At 40.6% G+C, this 16092-nt stretch overlaps 1 protein-coding gene across 1 annotated transcript in view; it reads right to left on the bottom strand.

The window, feature by feature from the left end:
* LOC122813606 (calcium-activated chloride channel regulator 1-like) overlaps positions 1-16092 on the bottom strand; it is a gene marked incomplete at its 3' end in the record, with an annotated part of 1902671 nt that overhangs the window by 278160 nt on the left and 1608419 nt on the right. Inside the window, 2 exon segments of the mRNA XM_044086018.1 lie at positions 13111-13332; positions 13419-13525. Of these exon segments, the coding sequence (XP_043941953.1) occupies positions 13111-13332; positions 13419-13525 (329 nt within the window).

Genomic DNA, 16092 nt, shown 5'->3' with positions numbered 1-16092 from the left:
CAATCACCATAAGTACACATACCTCACTACTGTACACACTACACAATACACACTCTGTTGACAATCACCATAAGTACACAGACCTCACTACTGTACACACTACAACAGCATGTCCAGGTTTTGTCCTCAAATATAAACCCTACTATACATAGCATGTCTAGCAAAACAAAAAGTAGACCACGACCACCAGAGTAATTCCAAAGCCTTTAGTGCTGCTCCACACACTAAGCGCTTTCACCATCGATTGAATGGCATCATCAGAGTGAAGGGTAGTTGCTCAACAAGCCATTACTATAACATGTCTAGCAGTCTGATATCTCACTGGCTTGTTATCAGGTATGATGTCAGTAAATAATGGTGTACTGAACATATGCACCTCTTACTGCATGGCATATGTACAAAGGTTGGCAGAGTTGTGGCTGGAGTTATGGCTAGAAGCACAAACACAAGTCCAATATTGTCATGTTGCTCTGATAAACTCATACATTTATTTGTGTAACAAGGTTTGCTGTGACATATGTCTTCTGAGGGATATGAAGTCAGTAACTCACATGGCTGTCACCATGTACTGACTGCAATCATCATCGTATGCTACTGCATTTCTAAAGATAGGATATCTGTGAGTAGTAACACAACACATGTAAGACTCCAAACACTGGCCAGTCTGCAGATAGCTCTGCAGGTGAGAGTTACCTCAACCACATAACACTGTCATGACAGGTATTAAATCATGTAGACCAGCCATATCCACACAAACCCTGTTAGTCTAACATTACTTCAAATGTAGAAGAGCAAGACTTACATTCTGTCCTCAAGTCTGGAACATCCCCCTCCTGTTTGTTGGCCTGTCTCCACAGTGTATGTTGTAAGAGGTATATCCCACTACCCTCTGTGATGCTGTTTGCAAAACACCAACATGAAGTCCTGCTCACAGTGCATGAAAAAGACCAACAGCCACATTATGTTCCTAGTTATAGGAGTGTGTTTCCATGCAATTGGCTATGGGGAATGTTACCACAGCTGTTCCACATGCAGTCAGCTAATGGGGGACTGCAATTCATGCATAGGCCATCAGCTGATCATGAGCCTCACTTACAAAACACAAGCTGCTGCCTAAGCAAATCAAGTGTACTTTTCCACATCCACCAGAGAGGGAGTGAGAGAGACAGACAGAGACAAAGTAAGAAAGGAAGGGGATAGGAGAGTAAGAGTTAAACATGTTAGTGCCACACACTTACCAGTAAGGGGTTGCAAACCCCTGCCTGACTATGTACTGCTATTACATTTCTACGCAGTTATTGTATGCACCACAGATCTTACATGCTGGAGAGCTGTCCAAAGGTATCTTTGAAGGTTAGTGACATCAGCAACAGTGATAAAAAAGGGAATAAGGTAAGTGTAGTACATGTGCCTGTCCACAAAAGCAAGTGTCAAAGAAGACATGACCACACTCTCTCGGGGACTCACACACACATGATCACAGTTGGCAGGGTCAGGATTAGAATTCCTAACTAGTTTTCTACACTACAGTATTATGCAGGTATCACAAGCACCACAGAGGTTATCAGGATGATATATGGGCAAAGGGTATGTCAAGGTGACCGACATCAGAAGGCATGCTTCAGTAGGGCAATGGGAGTTGTAGTGAATGTGAATGGCTTCCAAATCATTAATCTCCACACACACACAGACACAGATTTGCCAGTACTGACATGCATGGGTTCATTGCTTCACAGGTGTGTAGTGGCTGACTGTGCCAGAAGGCTGTACAAGGCTAAGCAAAGGGTATACCTTGGCATCAGGTCACATGGTCTGCAGTGTGGCTCAGGTGTGTAGTTTCTGGATTGGCCCACACAGGTAGGTGGGTATTGCATTCACCATCCACTCATCTGAGTCACTATTGTGGGTGGCCAGTGCTGTGTAATGCTTGCCATGTATGTGTTCTATATTCCATGACATGGACGGTGTCTGGGATGTGCACATGTCCCACATGCATGTTCTGTGATATGTGGAAGTGTATTTAGGGTGTCTGGGGCATGTTGTGTGGGACAGAGTGTTATCATCTGATGTGGCATTCCTGACCTCATGTGGTGACAACTGGCTATGGAACTGAGGTTGATCCTGCACCTACACTGACAGCATGATGCAGGTATTCACTGGTGTTCATGACATCTGTCCATACGGGGCATATGTATAAGGCATGCTATTTCCTTTGTGGGTTACATTTGCTGACTCTACAGTTGTTGCAGGCATCCAGTGGGGGACATAGCAAAGGACCACTGCAAGCAATTATTTGCCTATTGCTGGGATGGAACAGGGTGCCATGTCCTCTGTAGTCCACTGCAATCACAGTGTGGTTGCTATCTGTGGGCAATATGCAGGGAACTACCAACACAGTGGTTGTTGCCTAGCCAAGTGTGTTTGTGTATGAGACATGGGTGGAGAGTGTTCTTTGGGTAATACAAGGGTTGCCTATATTGTTCCACAGTTTATAACGTCACATGTAGGGGTATGGATTTTCTACACCAGCCACTCTGCTGTTTGACATCTGTTGTCCTTGTAAGGTGGACATTGTGACATATAATAGGCCCTCAGGAGAAGAAATTTGCAAAACCCACCCCACAATATGTCCTGTTATTACACAATCACAGCTACCTCTACACAGGGTACTGACGACAAACACACACACTTGATAGTCTGAGATTCAAACCCCTACCTAGCTATGCATTGTTACTACAGTGTACTACATTTATTGCATGCATCATGGAGTTTATAGGGCTAGTCTTTCCCCAAAGGTTTATTTCAAGGTGAATGACATCAGCAGGCTTGCCAAAGTAGAGCAATGGAAAGTGTAGCAACTGTGAATGGCATCAAACGCATTGATCCCGACACAGGCATGCACACATAGCTTCACAGTTACCATGTCTGGGATTAGAACTCCAACCTAACTAGTACATCACTCTATAGTACTACACAGTTATAGCATGTACCACAGAGCTTATAGGGCTACTCCTCCCCCAAATGTTTATTTCAAGGTGAATGACATCAGCAGACTTGCCAAAGTAGAGATGACTGTGAACGGCCTCAGAAACATTGATCCCTATACATACAAACAAGCACACACAGAGAGGTTCACAGTTGACATGTCTGGGATTAGAACTCCTACCTAACTAATACATCACACTATAGCATTACACAGTTATATCACGCACCATGGAGTTTATAGGATTAGCCCTTCTGCAAAGGTGTATTTCAAGGTGAATGGCATCAGCAGGCTTGCCAAAGTAGGGCAATGGAAAGTGTGGTGACTGTGAATGGCCTCAAAAGCATTGATCCCTACACAGACAAACAAACATGCATGCACAGAGTTTTACAATTGCCATGTCTGGGATTAGAACTTCTACCTAATTAGTGCGACACATTATAGCATTACATAATTACAGAATGCACCACGGAGCTTATAGGGTTACTCTTTCCCAAAGGTGTATTTCAAGGTGAATGACATCACCAGGCTTGCCAAAGTAGAGCAATGGAAAGTGTAGTGACTGTGAATGGCCTCAAAAGCATTGATCCCTACACACTCACGTATGCGCACGCGCACACACACACAGACACACACACACACACACACACACACACACACACACACACACACACACAGTTGTTACATCTGGGATTAGAAATCCCACCTAACTAGTACATCACACTATAGAATTATGCAGTTATAGCACACACCAGAGCTTATAGGACTACTCATTCCCTAAAGGTGTATTTCAAGGTGAATGACATCAGCAGGCTTGCCAAAGTAGGGCAATGGGGAGTGCAGTGTGTGTGAATGGGCCATAAACCATTCATCTGGAAGCACAGATAACACTCAGTCACACACAGGTTTACATTTAACAGCAATGTGTATACAACTGCTAAATGAGTAATGACTTGTACAGTCATGTTACATAGTTATCACAAGCACCCCAGACACTATAGTGCTGAAGGATACCAGAATCAAATGTCTCCAGCGATAGACATTTGCACATCATGTGGTATTGGCCAACTGGATGTGTGCTGGGTGGGACAGGCCTCATGATGGGAAGCTCTTTGTCACTGTCTGTCACTCTCTTCCACAAATCTATGTATGTGTACGTTTGGCCTATTATAGTGTGTTGTCCTTGGATATATGTCTGTATTCCTATCCAATGTGTGTGTGCAAAGCCTGACTGGTGTGCAATATGGAGTGTGTGCACAGACATCTGTGACTGACAGATATGTATAGTCCACTGTTGTTGCCAGACATGGGCTTCATTTCTGTAAGTGTGGGAACATGCCCAGTATGACCTTTCAGTATTTTGTCAGACATGGGCTTCATTTTTCTAAGTGTGGGAGCATGCCCAGTATGACCTTCTGTATTGGATGTGTGAATCCACTCCAGGTAGGTTGTACTCCAGTGCAAGCATTTGTATTCTATACCTACAGCTAGCAACCTGTTTCTGCAGGATATGTGTACATCGGTTGACAATATGGGGTCACAATGGGCAAAGGATATGGGATACTGTAACTAATTGTGTTTGTATTTCTTCTGCTACATGGTTTTGGTGTTAGCAGAGATATTTAGACATATGTATTGTTTTACACTGTGATGTTTTATGTCATCAACTACTGACAGGTATACATATTTGCTTGCAGTAATTTCCTGGGGAACACAAGATGAATGAAGCTGTGTCCAATACTATGGTCTGCAGCCTACATATTCTTGCACAATCATGCCATTCTGAAGGGGGAACTGCAGACACTTGATGGGTGGTTCAGCACCTTGGTACTGTGGTGGCTGAGGATCCCATGCTTGTACATCCATCGATGTGACAGTATGGCCATATCCTGCTGTGGCCATACCTCACAGCTGTACAGATTCACACAGGTTACCCAGAGGCAGGGCTCATATTTCTGGTCATTACCCCTTCACATTGTGGTTTATGAGCAGGTTTGTGATCACCCATTCCTGTGTTTGCAGGCAGGGATAGTATGTGCACACATCTGAGTTTCAGACTTCACACACTCCATGACGTCCATACTTCTACCCCCCTCTGTTATTCTATCCTCTTTTGAACATTATGCAAACATTATCTAATAAGTATCCCTGTAATTATCACTTCATCTCAGCAGTATTTAGGGGTTGGTCCACAGTTCATGCAGTAGGACATGGTGGACATGCTACTACAATTTGTCGACATGGCCTTGCATTTGTGATCTGTGGACTGTGTTATGTTGTTATTTGTGGGTCCATGAGATAACAAACATTGGCAGTACGGGTGAGACACAGGCCTTTGACAGAGGACTGTAGGGCATTTGGTAATGATACAGACCATCTGTAGCAGGCTGGTGCATTGTGTCACTCCTACAGTCCCAGGCTGTAAGCCACTACATTCCCCTGGGGTGACAGGGTAGGTGTGCAAGGTGCTAATGTCAATAGTTTCTGTCCTTATTGAACCATTGGTATGGATGCTGGCAGGGTGCTGCTTACTGCTAGGGCCACACCTGCATGGGACACCTCTTCAGTATGCTGCATTCTGTGGCTATTCCCATACAGAGATGGGGTCATATTGTACTCATTCCCAACAGCAGGGATATGACCTGTGAGGTACCTGTGGCTGATGGTGGGGTGAGCTGGGTGCATGTGTGCTATGGAAGCTACTTGCAGCTGACTCACAGATATATGTGAGGCATTCCACTTATGCTGGCTTGTGCAGGGACATCAGCAGTTTCTCAATACTTCATACCTGTGCCTTTTGTGGTCTGCCAGTGTTTGGCCAGACTACATCAGTATTCCATACTACACAGCCAAGTAATGTGCTGCTAACCTGTATGTACAATTCCAAAGGTGTCTCCATTTGACAGTAATATTTTATACACTCCCTGTCTAGGGTACTTCCACCTGTGTAATGTTTGTATGTCTGGGCCCACATTCATGACATGTGCATCCTTCAGATGGTGACAGATATTACCTCCGAACAATTAGTATGGATTACTGCTGGATTGTGTCTTGCTGGCATGCATTGTGTTTGGCAGTGCAGTTGTGAGAACTTGGCCCTGTCATCAACAGTACTGGCCATTAGCCACCATGACACAACACTCCATGCCTACATTCTGACCACTTTCATACAATATACAACACACACCAACCTAACACAAAAAGCCCTGCATATTGTACACGTGCTACAATCTATCCTGTTACTTTGGCCAGCTCAGGTAGTCTGTGCTCCACTATTATTATACCTACACGTACATGTTACTACATTTCTACATAAGATTGTGGGGGGAGGGGGGGAATATACCTGACAACTGGACAACTGTAAACATTTGCTCTGACTGTACTGGTATTTCAGGTTCTCCATTTCATTCTGTATTCTGACCTATCATGCAGACTAGAGGCATAACAGTGTACTACAGTTCTTAGGTTATATTGACTTACATTTCAGTTTCAGACTTCTTACCCTTCAGAACTAGCATCCCACTGCCTGACCTGTTGTAATCTGTCTGTGTAGGTCTGAAAGGGGGCTGTTCTCTATAGCCATGAAGCAGAGGCCTTGTCACAGCCTTTCTTAGTGTTTGTTTGCACCTGTCCTGCTGGCTGAGACTGTTGTTGGGTATGTGAGCCTCACTGACATGCATGTATGTGTCATATGGACACACTTTTGGCCCATCACATGTCCTGCAGTGGGTTTTGTCACCTTGTCTAGTACTGCCTACTATGCTGACAGCAGCATTTGTTAAGGATTTCATGCTGCCAATATAGGTGTCTACTATCTGCTGCCATCCCATTAAGCCACCTGATTCCTTAACATGCTCACATCCATACCATAGATTCAGGTAGCAGAATATACTAATATATTCAGCAATTGATAGTGAGCGTGACTTACCTTGTAGTTGTACCAGTATTGAGGATGGTGCTGGAGGGCTGACTATGTCGGATGCACATTGTACACTCCCTGTACATGGTTAAGCATAGGTAGTGTCATGTTTGGCATCCCTTTTACTGTATGTGCGAGTCAGAGTGAGGTGTCATTCCTTGGGTTCCTACCGTGTCAGTGTATGTGCTATGCATTGCCTCTTTGCCAAGGCCTGGGCATACTGGGCATGCCTCCTTCTGCCTACTGGGATAGGCTCAGGTTGTTCCTCCTCTGAGTCACTCTGTGATGGCCTTAGCAATGGTGGGGGGCTGTGTGACCCTGCCCCATGCTGTTCCTGCTGCAGCTGTTTACACAGAATCATATTGTGTAGCATGGCACATACCATGACAATTTGGGTACACGTAGCTGGTGAGTACTGCAAGGCTCCACCAGATATGTCCAGGCACCAGAACCATGACTTGAGCATCCCAAACACATGTTCTATTATGATTCTGGTCTGTGCATGTGCCTCATTATGGAGTTCTTTTTTGGGTGTGTGTGCATTTCTGATGGCTGTCATCAGCTATGGCTCCAGTGCATAACCAGCATCCCCCACTTGGTGGCCATATGGGATCCCACCACTGGCAAATATCTGGTACAGCTGCGTCATATGCCAGATGTGGGAGTCATGATAGCTTCCAGGGCTGCCAGCACACACATTCATTTTAATGCCCTGGACATTGAACATAACTGGGCAGTTGATGGAGGGGAAGCCTTTGCGGTTTATGTAGACTCTACCCTGCTCACTGGGTGGTGCTTTGATGTGTATGTGTGTGCAGTCTATAGCAGCCACTACCTCAGGGTATTTCCCTATTTGGTGGAAGAGACGCATATTGCTGGTCAATGCCTCATGCATGTTGAGGAAATATATGTGCTCACTGGCATGTGCTGACATGGCATCCAGGAACTGGTGCAGTACCCTGGATGTTGATGCCTATGAGATCCCCATGATATCTCCAGTTGGCCTTTGGAAGGTACTTGTGGCTAGTATTCTTAGGCCTACACATACCTTGGTATCCACTGGGATGGGTTCCCCTCTGTTGGTTCTGTGTGTGAAGTGTGGTCGGCACAGCTCAACAATTTGCTGTAGGAGGTCCCTGTCCACCCTATAGTACTCAACTTTCTCCAGCTCATGTAGCCCCTGGTAGGTTACCCTGGGTCTGTACACTCTTCTCCTTCTACTCACTGTGGGTTGGTCACCAGCATTCTCATCCTCACCACCCTCAGCCTCTTCCACATGTTGATTTATGAAAGCAAAAGCAGCCCCTATCACTTTGTTGCTTTTATTAGGTAAAATTTCCCCATTTGTGTACACCAGTGGTGTAGAGTTTGTGGGAAAAACTAGAGGGAAAGGTGTTTGCATAGTTTATAGTAGTGTGCTGAGCTGGGCTGTTGCCTGTGTAATTGGCTGATGCTGATACATTTCACCAGCCAGCTATGCTAGTTCTCCTTGATTACTTTCTTACTGCTGTTTTCCCTTCCCATTGCCTTACTGTTTAAGCCCAAATGCGTGCAGTGCAAACCCAGTGCTCAGATGTGAACGGAGCTGCTATTTTCTGTTTTTTTTTTTTTTATTTACAACCTGGTGTGTGGTGTGCACACTTGTTTAGGCAATGTAAAGACGGATAGGCAGCTTCAGACACACCCTCTTCCTTAGCTCTGCTAAGCTAAGGGCAAACCCGAGCCACAGAGCTCCAGTAAGCTTACAGTATGCCTGACACACCCCTTCTATGATGTTAGCTAACTCTTAGGCTTGCAGCATGGATTTCCTGTACCTACATGGTTAGGTGCTGGCTAGCAATGAGGAGAAATCTGTGATTCAGTATCATTCCCCTCATTTGCATAGAATTGACTGCTAATGCCTAGTTACAAGTCTGACACTGAGTCTTCCCCCTTAGCAACCGCTATTCATTGGCCTTGTTGTCTTCTGCCTGCCATTGACTATAATGGTAAACTTGTGATTTTTTCCTAAAAAGCTTTTTACAAGGTTTAAGTTTTATTTTCGGGCCGATCCCTTTTGTGCACCACTGCCCTATGCTTAAACGGACGAAATTGGCCAAAAAAATAAATAAAAGTTATTTTTTATTTTGAAACTATTTCCCATGCCAATGGCCATATATTTGGCCATTGGCATGCCTTCCACATTATACACACCCATTATTTGGAGCTGTCATGGCTCCGTTTTGCAGAAATGTACTCGGTTACTCGGCAAATACATTTCTGCAGGTTACACTACTCCTGCACGGACAGCTGCCAGGTTCCTGGATCACTAATTCATCTCATTTGCGTGGTTATCTCCTGCAGATGGGGTAATTAGCATACAGGAGCTGTGTCTGTGCAGGAATAGTGCAGGAGCACTTGTGCACATCCCGGGAACTTGCTCCTGGATCTCTCGGTGGCCATATTGCCTCCAGCAGCTCTTGCACTATTCCTGCACACTGTGCAGAGCTTGCTGAATCCTGGGGCATGTGAAAACAATCAGTAGTTATGTAATATTGACAAGAACAATACATTAAGAACATTTTGAGCTAAAAAGATATTGAACTCAAAGAAAACGTCATATAATGCATTTTATATATTACCAGCCTTAGCTTTCAGGACAGGTTTAATAAAGATGAAATCATTAATAAATGGAAAAATACATGACTTAAGTCATAACTGCCAAAACAACTCTTTCTGCTCTAATAAAAGCTCACAGTCACCTCCCCTAATGGGATGCAGTACTTTTTCCAGTATGGTAAAAGCAAACTTCCTAAAATCCTTACAGCAGACAGAGTGCTTCTACAAGGCATTTACATTGTGGACTTTTTTGATAGCATAGGTATGTTGATATATTCTAATTCTCAATGGTCCAATAATCTTGCCAACATAAAATGCCAGACAAGATGAACAAAAAGCAATATAGACTATGCCTTTTGTTTCACAATTAGTAATTTCCTCCAAAAGAAATCAGTTTTGAATAACCTGGTACAGAAAAAATGTGCACCCTGCAAAATAAACCTGCACAGTTTACAAGCACCACAGGATTTCATACCTGCATTCCTAACTACAACATCATATGTATCTTTGTTTGAAATGTATCAGAAATACATTTTAAGTTATTAGTATTCTTGTAGACAAATTTGGGCTGTTTTCCCAACTGGTTAGCCAGTCCAAAAGTTCTAAGTACCACATTCCAATGACTGGTGATAACTTGTTTAAGGGAACATATGTCTCTGCTGAATTCAACCCCAGTAACTTGCAATAAGTTGTCAAGATTATCAATTGCTTTGTTATGTTGCAACATATTAGGATGTCATAAAAGGGTACCATATTTAATGTTCCTTTGCTCAGACACCCACTTAAACAGATCTTCCAACACCTCAGTCAGATACTCATGGTCCCTGAAAGAACTGCTTAATTTTAAAGCCTCTTTATTGAAAATGCAGTCATCAGACACCAGCCTACTCAGTCTAATAAAAAATGCCCTTTGATTAAACTCCTTTTCTGCCACAAAAGGTGCTGGCTGTCAATATGTAAGTAGGCATTAGAAAAGGTGTCCTTCCTGGAAATGTTGGACTCATACCTACCAGATACCAAGTTTTTGTACACCATAACATCCAAAAATGTAATTGAATGTTCATTAGACTGGTAGGTAAAATGTAGAAAGTTGGTCGAATGATTGAGAAAATTGACAAACAGTACCGAATCATCGTCACTACTTTCCACAGGATAAAGATGTTGTCCAGGTATCTCAAATAGGTCCCAACCATAGCAAAAAAGGAAAATTAAATACTGTGGTGGTCTCCCATTTCCATTGCACCATGTTGGTGAAAATAGGGGCTGAAGTTTCTCTGCTACACCCCTATGTTGTTTATAATATTCAGCTTTGAAATAAATAAAATTGTTGGTGAGAACCATTTCCATACATTGGAACACTAAATTGGTGACCACACTCTTTAAATCAGTACCTTTAACAATAGTTTTGAGAAACCCTTGATCATGATGGATAACAGAAAAAAAGATCTTTGATAGCAATAGTAACAAACAATCCCTCATGCAAAAATGCCAAAATTAGCAAGAAAATGCCAAGAGTCTTTTAAAATGTACTTATTGTGATTGAAAAAAGATTTTGAGTTTAAAGTCCACATATTTGGCCAGTGGTTCTGTATTCAAACCTGCTGATGCCACTATACGTCTTGGGGGGGGGCAGTCACTGATCTGTGGATCTTAGTGATCCCAAACATCTTTAGGATCCTGGGGTTGTTAACCACAAAAAAATCTCTGGTCTTTAGTAGCAAGTCAAAAGTGATAAACATATCCTTCAGAATTAAATCCATGCCATGATAGGCAATGTTAATCTTGTTCCAGGGGACCTCAGAAAAAAATTCCCCATTGTTTAAGTGTCCTGTCATTTTGGAGGAGTACAAATGGTGATTCATTAAAATGACCCTACACCCTTATCAGGCTTTATAATACGCAAGGTTTTGTCATTACACAAAGCATATAGTAATTCCCTTTCATCTGGTGTGAGATTATACTATGTACGTCTCTTTTTAGAGTACAACTCCATAACACTGTTTTCACACAGTTGTTCAGAAAAAAACAAACATGGATGGTGCAAGGGGCAGATTAAAAGTACTACTTCTGCTCAGCACAACATCACCCATATTTTCATTCTTGGAGGCCATAATACATTTAAAATTTAATTTTCTTGTGTATAACTTTAATTCAGTTAAAATGTCAACTATCTTTGGTTTACTGGAAGCACAAATTTAAAACCTTTCTGGAAGAGTGAGCCAAAGACATGGGTAATGACAACAGGTGAAAATTTATAGATTTTACATTCCCCTAGAGCATACACAATGTCTCCAGCCTCTTTGGATGCCTCAGTCATAGATGTTATTTCCAGGACTGCCTGTTCTGATAGTTTGCCCACCAAAAAATCCTGTTCCATATAGCCATCTTGGTGATTAGAATAATTGTTAGTTTGTCTCTCCCTTTTTTCCTCTAATCTCTTAGATCTCGGAGGAACATCTCTTCCTGAAGTACCTTCTACTCTTTCATCTATAATAACATTTTCCACCCATTGATAGTCAAAATTAGGTATTTGTTTACCAGAACCACTCTTCCCTGGGCAGTTTGGATAAACAGTCTTGTTGTTATAATCACTGATGTCCCTTATCATTTTCTTCTGTTTATGTTTAAAGGCAGTTGTCTTGTAATGTTCAGCCTTCTCTAATACATATTGAAAATCCTGCAGGTGATGAGAGAAAAGTAGATCAACCTTTATACTGCTGTCTAAAATACAAAATTCATCTTCCAATTTAGTTAATTGCCATGTACTACTATTTTTATGAGTCCTATTTCCATTCTGTCGAACAATTCCAATAGTTCATGGTAGAACATAGAGCTAGCTGTTACTCCATTAGGGTATTTAAAAATGTGTAAACCCTCTGGAACATGTATATTCTGAATACAGAAGTTTAAAAATAAATTGTCCATTTGAATGGCTTTATACTTCGCAGATAGTCTTTCTAAAGACTTTATCATTTCCTTTAAAGTAAGATCATGATCTCCATTAGACAAATATGGGGCAGAATCACCAAACGTATGTATACAAACAAAAAAATCTTGAATGTTAAATTTATTCCCAACCTCAGAAACACCATCAACAGTATTAGTGCAAACCGCAACCCGGGGCAGTGTGGGTAGTAATTCAGAACAGACCGCTGCACAGAAGATGAAGGTTTTGCCGGTAATGCACTAGAATCACTAACAGTCATCCTTCGTAAGTATGTGATTTATGTTTGACTTTTTAACAGTGAGATGATGCAGGGCTTCTGTCCTTAAATGAAAAAGCACCTCCCCCTTGCACACACATAAACATTCCAAAGTGTTCTGTTTGGTTCCAGCCAAATGGCATTTACTAAACTGGCTGCTAATGAATGAAACCAAGTCCATATTGCTAATGACCATATTTTCAGGTTGCTCCAGCACATCTCCATTGTGCATTATCATTTATATGGTGTCAATTTATGATTCATGAAAAACTGCAGCTACAATTTGGTTAATGTATAATTCACATGTCCATAATATGTGTCTCAGTACAATGTGCTAAAACTGTTTTGTAAAGGTACTTCAACAAGTACCATTAATAAAATGGAAATTTAGTGTATATAATCTGTACCTCTGCAATTCCAAGTATTTGAAGCCGAGCTGCTTTTAAATTTGTATCTTTTTTAAAGTCTGTCATTATGTATATTCTTCCACTAGAGGTCTTCACATAAATGTCTGGTTCTGATGTCTGCCATGTGATCATAAAGAAAGTGTCTTTTCCAACTGATTTATCTATCGACACTGTGCTGTTGAACCATTCTTTTGTTTTAACAGTACGGCCATTGCTTTCAAGCTGTAAATGTAGAAATAAAATGTATTTCATCAGTTCTTGAAGTTCAACCAGCAAAAAAAAAAAAATGTCTAAATCTAATCACAAACCTGAATGGACTGTTGGGACAAATTACCATTTGAAGATGATATTCCAGTAAAAGCATCGATTAAACCATTAGAGTCAAGACTATCTGTGGCGTGGAACTTAAGCCCACCTGCAACCAAATAAAATAAGATCATTAAAATCCAGTATTTTCAAACAGGCATTAATTACTTCAGATGTCAAGTAATTGTGAATGAATGAAAGCAAACAGGTTCAAGTAGCCATGAAAGAAATTATGCTAAATTAAGCTGCAGTTTTGCCAAAATCTTGGGTGTTAAAGTAGAATACACATTTTACTTGCTGGAAGCCATGTAGTAGAGCTACATTATGAAATATTCAGAGCTTTCTGTAATGAACCTATTGTTGTATCAATATCCAGAGGGTCTGTTTGTGTCATTCACCAGATGGATGCCTGAGGATCCAAGTAAGCCAGGTGTAGAATTAAACTGTTGTAGAGTCCTAGATTTTATAAGAAAATCTATTTTATTAGAAAGTTAAAATTCCAGATCAAACATCAGTATACCGGTGTATATAAATAATTTTGTATTATAATAATTGGATGAGTTGTTTCATCTGTAGTTATTCAGAAATGCATTAGTTCAATTTGTTAAAAGATATTAACTGCTGATTTTAAAACTTTTCTGAAGTAATGATGCCCTCTTTTTAATGATGCTAGTGGTGGGGTGAAGTATAGTTAATACAGTGGTGCAACTGGTTTTCATAAAATATATCACATTTTTAAAATAAAAAAGCACTAATATCCTCCAGCTGTAAGAGCTTTTAATCAATGTTTTCTGCTTGTGTGTGATGTAGCAGCAGTTTAATTATTTACCTAGCTGTACATTTTTCAAAACATGTTGAAATTAGTGAAAGTAATATATGATAGCATTATATTAATGTCAGTACTGTTGCTGGCAATGTTTTAAATAAAGTATTTATGCTAAAATTTTATTATATACAGAAATATATCTATACTAACATAACAAGGTAGCTCCAGTGGTAGAGATATAAAAGCAACATAATGGAAATCCTTTAAAACAGCATGACTCAGTTTTTAGGTGATACTGTATCTCAATAATAAACTGTTGCTATTTTGAGGAGGGGTGGTCCATGATAGCAGAAGCCACTGGGGAGTCTAAAAGGTTCTGGACCATTTATTTGTGGAAGTGACTGAAGTGAAGAGACTGTCCAAGGCTGGAGCAATCAGATCTGAGGTGGGAGTCCAGTGCAATGTATACATTTACTAGGGAAAGCTCTAGTAAAGACAATTTGGAGGTTATCTGTGCTGTACCAGAGGGAAGTGTTGGAAGAATACTGAGCAGTGTTCCAAGCTCATATGTATGTGTTTATATCCAGGGAAGTGACTGCATAAGATAAACTACTTTTTATTTTAAGAGCTCATTTGTAAAGTTGCAGTCCACTGTCACCGTTAATATATGAGAATAATTATGAGTACTTGTTTTCAGCTGCAGTTGTGAATGTAGCAAACAGGCTGAGGCTTTTGTTTCACTACAGGTTTAATTTGTTTTTGCTATTTTTCAGTCCTAATTCTTCAAGTGAAAGAAAAGCCATTTTATGTTCTGCCACAAAATTATCTCTTTTGGAATAAACCAGATGTTCTTTCTCTCGAAAAACATGACAAAAATAAATCTCTATCTATCTAATATATATATATATATGTATATATATATATATATATATATATATATATATATATATATATATATATATATATATATATATATATATATATATACACACACACCCCCACACACACACACACACGTGTATGTGTATATATATATATATATATATATATATATATATATATATATATAGGGCCTATATTACAACAACAAATGTTTAAATGTTCGAATCTCTAAAGGTCGACCTTTAGAGATCAAACATTTAAATGTTCGAAAATGTAATAAAAACAAAATAAACAAAACAAAAATAAACAAAAGGGTTTTAGCAGGGGGCAAGCCCACCTGCACCCCCACACCCCCGCTTCTAAAATATGCTAACTCTGAGATCGCACAACAGTGCACTTCAGTGCGGAAACTGGAAATGTCCCCTTCACTACACTGTAGCATGATCTTGGAGTTAGTATATTTAAGTAGGGGGGGGTGCAGGGGGCCTTGCCTGCCCCTGCTTACACCTTTTGTTTTTTGTTTTTATTACTTAGTTTTTTTTTTTTTTAAAGATTTTAGAACACGTAAATGTTCGATCTATAAAGGTCGACCTTTACATTTTTCGTTAATCTAATATATATATATATATATATATATATATATATATATATATATATATATATATATATATATATACACATTATGGGATGGTGCAGTGGTGCAGCAGTAGCATTGTCCCCTCACAGCAAGCACCAGGTTCTCTGGTTTGATTCTCGGCTGGGGTGCCTTCTGTGTGGAGTCTGCATGTGCTCTCTGCATTCATGTGGGTTTTCTCCAGGTGCTCTGGTTTCCTCCCATATTCAAAGGCATGTATTTGTCCTTGGGCCTCTGCTGAAAATTGGCTGCATTCCAAGTTAGACTTTCCCAGTTAACAAATGTTAAAAAAATACATATATATGCAAAAATATTTCAGCCATCTATAAAATAAGCATTAATTACATATAAACCCTCTATATTTCATAAAAATGGGCAAAACAATGAAATGAAT

Source organism: Protopterus annectens, chromosome 10.part0 (assembly GCF_019279795.1).
Source record: "Protopterus annectens isolate FY-2018-M chromosome 10.part0, PAN1.0, whole genome shotgun sequence".
Lineage (NCBI taxonomy): Eukaryota > Metazoa > Chordata > Ceratodontiformes > Protopteridae > Protopterus > Protopterus annectens.
The sequence above is the reverse complement of the archived record's forward strand: the minus strand, read 5'-3'. Positions and strand labels throughout refer to the sequence as shown.